The following is a 6,089-nucleotide window of genomic DNA, read 5'->3' as shown; positions in this document are numbered from 1 at the left end:
TCGACGTGATCGCCAAGGTTGAATGCCACTGCGTCTGTGGAGTGCAAGCTGGAGGCGGTGTTCCTGCATTGTCGTTTGCATGGAGGCATCTGTTTGTTAGTGACGAGCGACACCGGTGGTGGTGTCGCGCGACACTTGCATATCGTGAACCAAATCTCCTCGTGCCCGATCCGACTCCCGATTCCACTCCGGTTCTGGATTTCCGGTTTAGCTAATTCCTAATTTTTTTTTTCGAAACGGAGACAAGTGACAGGCGACACCGAAGTTGGTGTCGCTCGACACCAGTCTATGTTTCACCTAAAACACGAAAATCAAAAACAAAAATTAGCTGAAACAAAAAGACTTATATACAGACGTACCAGTGGATTGCCTTCCACGAATCGCTCGTTTAAAGTCATTAGCTTGACTTGATGGTGATTTAGGCAGGAGGTGCACCATCCAGAGGAACAATGTGTCCATCTGGAATCGCAGCTTTGGCCCAATAGTTTTTCACCCTTTGTCCATTCACTGTGAACTCCCTACTGCCATCGTCCATCTGGTGTGAGGAGGACGATGGCACCATAGGGTCGAACCTCCTTGAATATAAAAGGACCTGACCAACGAGAACGCAATTTACCAGGAAACAATTGTAAATGAGAGTTATACATAAGTACCTGGTCATTCGGTTGGAATTGCCTGGAGAGGATTTTCGAATCGTGATACGCCTTGGTCCTCTCCTTGTACAGCTTCGAGTTCTCATAGGCATGATGCCTGATTTCGTCCAACTCATTTAGCTGTATCAGTCTCCTTTCTGCAGCAGGCTTGATATCGAAATTCATCATCTTTATCGCCCAAGCTGCCTTGTGTTCGATCTCCACTGGAAGGTGACAGGGTTTTCCATAGAGCAGGTGGAAAGGCGTGGTGCCTAGAGGCGTTTTGAAAGATGTCCTGTATGCTCCGAGTGCATCGTCCAACTTCGCAGCCCAGTCCTTCCGAGTTTTACCCACTGTCTTCTCCAAGATCTCCTTAATCTGTCGATTCGAGACTTCAACCTGTCCACTCGTCTGAGGGTGATAAAGAGTTGCAACTCGATGATGAACTCCATGTTTCCTCAAGAGTTTTTCGAAAACCTTGTTAATAAAGTGAGAACCACCATCACTTATAACAATTCGAGGTACTCCAAATCGAGGGAAGATGATGATCTTGAACATCTTAAGAACCACTGAAGAATTGTTGGTGGGACTGGCAATGGCTTCGACCCACTTAGAAACATAATCAACAGCAACCAGGATGTACTTATTCCCATAAGAAAAGCGAAAAGAACCCATGAAATCGATACCCCAGCAATTGAATACTTCAACCTCAAGGATGAAATTCTGTGGCATCTCATGTCGCTTGCTGATCTTCCCTCTCCTCTGAGAAGCATCACACTGCGAGATAAAGGCATACACATCGCGAAACATTGTAGGCCACAAAATCCTGCTTGAAGAACCTTAGACACTGTTTTGAAGGTTGCAAAGTGTCCAATGTATTCAGATCCATGACAATGAAACAGCACCTCTGGAACTTCTGACTCTGCAATGCATCTTCTGTAAATCCCATCAGAACAGTGCTTGTACAAATATGGCTCATCCCAGTGATATCTCTTCAGCTCTATCAGGAACTTCTTCTTCGCGTAGCCCTTAAAGTTCTCAGGCTCAGCCTCTGCAGCAAGATAATTGGCAATATCAGCATACCAAGTATGTTGGGTGGCTGATACAGCAGCTGAACTGATCTCAGGAAGTCTGCTTCGAATTTTAGAAATCTCTGTGTTTTGCTGCGCAAGGTGTTGCGCGACACTAGTGGTGGTGTCGCTCGACACTAACGTTTCTCCAATTCGAAAGGCCTGCAATTCTTCGTCAAATCTGCTCTGAAACCCAGTTTCCACATAGTATACATTCTCCTCTGGCAGAAAATCATCTATGGGTATGGCCTCTTCAACCCATGCATGAGAGATGGTCTGCAACACCATTCTCAACACCCTTCTTGTCTCTGACGTCAATATCGAACTCCTGAAGAAGTAAAACCCATCGCAGTAACCTTGCATTTGCATCCTTCTTCTGCATCAAGTATTTGAGTGTAGAATGATTTGTGTGCACAATAACCTTCGATCCCACAAGCTAGGGTCGAAATTTCTCAAAAGCAAAGACCACAGCCAACAGCTCCTTCTAAGTAGTAGCATAGTTTCTTTGAGCATCATCCAGAGTTCGACTGGCATAGTAGACTGCATGAAGCTTCTTGTCATTCTTCTGTCCAAGAACAGCACCAACAGCAAAATCACTGGCATCACACATCACCTCAAAAGGCAAATTCCAGTCAGGGGGCTGCACAATAGGGGAGCTTATCAGAGCTTGTTTGATCTGTTCAAACGCGGCAAGGCATTCGTCTGTAAACTCAAACTTGACATCCTTGCATAGCAGAGCAGTAAGAGGACGTGCAATCTTGCTGAAGTCCTTGATAAAGCGACGATAAAACCCTGCATGACCCAGAAAGCTTCTAACAGATTTCACAGAATCAGGTGGTTGGAAACTCATCATGACGTCAATCTTCGCACGATCTACTTTGATACCAGCTTCAGAAACTTTGTGCCCAAGAACAATCCCATCTCTGACCATAAAGTGGCAGTTTTCCCAATTAAGGACCAAGTGCTTCTCTTCACATCGAGCTAACACCTTGCAGAGATTGTCCAGACAGTCTTTAAAAGATGATCCGTAAACTGAGAAATCATCCATAAAGACCTTCATGAAATCCTCAATCATGTCAGTGCAGATGGACATCATACATCGCTGAAAAGTCGCAGGAGCATTACAAAGTCCAAAGGACATTCTGCGATACGCGAAAGTGCCGTATGGACATGTAAAGGTGGTCTTCTCTTGATCATCTGGGTGGATGGGAATCTGGAAAAATCCTGAGTACCCATCGAGGAAGCAGTAATAGGGATGGTTTGCAAGTCTCTCCAACACCTGATCAATGAAGGGCAGTGGAAAGTGATCCTTCCTGGTTGCTGCATTCAGCTTCCTGTAATCGATACACATCCTATGTCCAGTCACTGTGCGCGTTGGGATCAGCTCATCTTTGTCATTCTTCACAACTGTAACTCCTCCTTTATTAGGAACCACGTGCACGGGAATGACCCAATCACTATCTGAAAATTGATAGATGATCCCAGTTTCCAACAGCTTCATGATCTCCTTCTTGACCACGTATTTCAAATTAGGGTTTAACTTGCGCTGGTGTTCGATCGATGACTTCGACTCATCCTCCTGGTGAATTCGATGCATGCACAGATCTGGTGAGATACCTGAAATATCATCAAGAGAATAGCCAAAAGCTTTGCGATTCTTGCGCAGCTTGCTCAACAGTAAGGTAACCTCTGCATTATTCAAAGAAGAATTGATAATAACTGGATAAGTGGAATTAGATCCTAAAAATGCATACCTTAGTCCTGCAGGGAGCTGTTTGAACTCGATCTTGGGCACCTTCTCCTCACTCCAGTCGGAGAATTGCCTGGCCTTTTCAGGAGGCACAAGTTGATCTATCTGCGCTGCGAACTGCATTACATGCTCGCTGGAATCCAACATCTTCAAGTAAGATGCTGAAATTTCGTCCAAGTGCTTAGCTTCGGTTGCAGATGTGGTCAAAGCTCTCTCTAGTGGGTCTGTGGGTCGCCTCTCATGGAAGATCTTCTCTGCGAATTCCGTGAGTGTGTCCACATAGAAGGTTTGACCATCGATTGTAGGCTTCTTCATCAGCTTATCCATATCGAAGTTCATCACCAGATCTCCAACATTCAGAGCGATCCTGCCCTTCCTGACATCGATGATAGCACCTGCTGTAGCTAGAAAATGTCTCCCTAGGATAAGAGGATGCTTAGGCTCCTCTCCATACTCCAGAACCACAAAGTCAGTCGGTATCATGCAGTCTCCAATCTTGATTGGAACATCTTCCAACACTCCTTCACGTATCCTTGTCGATCGATCAGCCAGGATAAGCGATATCCTTGTTGGCTTGAAGTCGGTCATGCCGAGATTGACAGCGACTGAATATGGCATGAGGTTGACACTTGAACCCAGATCACACAGCGATCTCTTGAATCTCTCCGTGAAGATGGATAATTACAGGACAAAGCTTCCTGGATCAGTCAGCTTCTCTGGAATTTGGTTCTGAATCACAGCACTGACTTGCTCAGAAATCATCATCACTCCTTGTTCATGGCTGAGATTATTGGTCACCATTCGCTTCACATAACGCCTGATAACAGGAGTGATTTTCACAGCATCAACCAAAGGTATCTCAATCACAAGCTTTTCCATCAAAGCTTTGCACCTTGCAACATCTAGTTCTTGCTTGGACTTCCTAGGGCTCCTTGGGTAAAGAACCTTAGGTTTGTAGACCTTTTCCTCAGCAGAATTCGGACTTGGAGCAATATCAGCGTCGCTCTGTGATTGGTGACGCGCGACACTGGTTGTGGTGTCGCTCGACACCGGCAATGCAATTTCATGAACTTCTTCAGGCTCTTCCAAATCCACGACCTCAGCTGCAGGTGGCGTCTTTTTGGGCTCAGAACTCAAATTTTTACCACTCCTCATCGTGATGGCACTGCAGTGATGCCTTGGATTGGTGTCAGTCTTCCCATGAAGAAAACCTTCTTGTCGTTTCACAGACCTTGCTGTTTGAGCAACCTGCGTATCGAGCTGCTTGACATGGGTGTTCAAAGCCTTGATTTTCCCATTCAGATCAAGGTAGAGAGCATCCATCTTTCCATTGAAGTCCACGGTGAGCTTCTGCTGACCCTCCAGAATTTGTTCCAGCATAGACTTCATCTCATTGTCGGAGTTTGAGGTTGAGCTGAAGGAGTGCTGTAGTTTCTGGAAAAACTGTTGTTGGAATAAGGCTTCTGGTATTGAGGCTTAGGCGCGTAACCAGAAAAGTTCTGATTACTGTTGAAGGTGCTCCTCTGATTGTTTCCACTGTAGCTTCGGTTACCTTGCTGATTACCAAACCTCTGACCTTGAAATCCTGATCCACTGACAAAGTTGACATCTTCCTCCTCAGCTTCATCCTCAGGTTCGAAACTCTCCACTTCCTGTGCGAATCTGACAGACTACTTACCCACTAGAAGGCTATGCTTAGAGTCAAGCTTAGCCTTCACCTCAGCAATCTGCGATCCATCCACGTTCCCAACTTGCTTCTTCCGCTCATAATCAGCATTCTTGGTACTATCGCTAGATGCCAAGTTTTCGATGCACGTAACGGCTTCGTCTGGGTATCTGGTGTTGAAGTTTCTATTGCTTGCTGCATCAAGAGCCATCTGATACCTCTAATCAATACCCCTGAAGAAAATACCTAACAGCTGCACATCGCTGAAGCCATGATGAGGGCAGTCTCGCTGGTACGATTGGAATCGCACCCAAGAAGCCTTGAACGCCTCAGTAGGTCCTTGAGAGAATCTCGAGATTTTTGTTCTCAATTCCTCAGACCTAGCATCATCGAAGAAGCTTTGCAGGAAGGCGTTCCTGGTTTCCTCCCAAGTAGTGAGTGATCCTGGCTCCAACTGCTTCAACCAGTTAGCTGCTTCTCTAGCAAGAGAATAAGGGAACAGCTTGCAGAGGAGGAAATCATTGGACACTCCATTGAATTTGATGCTTGTGACCAAGTCCTCAAACCTCTCGATGTGATCCATAGGGTGTTCATGAGAGTGACCATGAAAGGGATGCTGACCCACAAGCGTGTAGTACACAAATTTCAGCTCAAAATCGTTTTTTTGAAATGCAGGGGTGCGAATCGCAGATCAATTTGCATAGAACTGCTCAGGCCTGTTGTAATATCCAAGAGTTCTTCCACGATCAGCTGCAGGTGCAGGTTCCCTCACATTCCTATCTTCTAGAACATTCTTCTGATTAGGAACGATCATAGCTTTACCACGCGGTGCAGGTGGTGGATTCTGGTTAATGATAACTAAGAGTTTTCAAGGCTCTTTATAGAGGTTATCAATCCCCTGTCTTGTAGTACAAGGGGTTTATCAATCCAGATGTGGTGTTAGACACTAAACTATGTGATCAGGTTCTTAA

At 45.5% G+C, this 6,089-nt stretch overlaps 2 protein-coding genes across 2 annotated transcripts; both read right to left on the bottom strand.

The window, feature by feature from the left end:
- Positions 1–418: 418 nt before the first annotated feature.
- On the bottom strand, positions 419–2,065 carry LOC112085455. The gene is made up of 3 exons (XM_024154669.1): positions 1,472–2,065; positions 654–1,409; positions 419–592 (listed from the first exon to the last, which is right to left on the bottom strand). Exons 1-3 carry the CDS (start codon positions 2,063–2,065, stop codon positions 419–421), a joined length of 1,524 nt encoding a protein of 507 aa, XP_024010437.1.
- A 2,068-nt stretch (positions 2,066–4,133) lies between these two features.
- On the bottom strand, positions 4,134–4,841 carry LOC112085454. The gene has a single exon (XM_024154667.1). The coding sequence runs from the start codon at positions 4,839–4,841 to the stop codon at positions 4,134–4,136; it is 708 nt and encodes a 235-aa protein (XP_024010435.1).
- Between the last annotated feature and the right edge of the window lie 1,248 nt (positions 4,842–6,089).

The sequence above is a fragment of the Eutrema salsugineum genome, unplaced genomic scaffold (genome assembly GCF_000478725.1).
Source record: "Eutrema salsugineum unplaced genomic scaffold, Eutsalg1_0 scaffold_3, whole genome shotgun sequence".
Lineage (NCBI taxonomy): Eukaryota > Viridiplantae > Streptophyta > Magnoliopsida > Brassicales > Brassicaceae > Eutrema > Eutrema salsugineum.
The sequence above is the reverse complement of the archived record's forward strand: the minus strand, read 5'-3'. Positions and strand labels throughout refer to the sequence as shown.

Bases quoted from the DNA above. Each gene is read 5' to 3' on its own strand.
- LOC112085455 (XM_024154669.1), bottom strand. From the start codon at position 2,065: ATGCAAGGTTACTGCGATGGGTTTTACTTCTTCAGGAGTTCGATATTG. The intron at 1,410-1,471 runs GTTCTTCAAGCA...TTTATCTCGCAG, and splicing joins CCTTCAAAACAGTGTCTAAG to TGTGATGCTTCTCAGAGGAG. The intron at 593-653 runs GTACTTATGTAT...CTCGTTGGTCAG, and splicing joins AATTCCAACCGAATGACCAG to GTCCTTTTATATTCAAGGAG.
- LOC112085454 (XM_024154667.1), bottom strand. From the start codon at position 4,841: ATGAAGTCTATGCTGGAACAAATTCTGGAGGGTCAGCAGAAGCTCACC.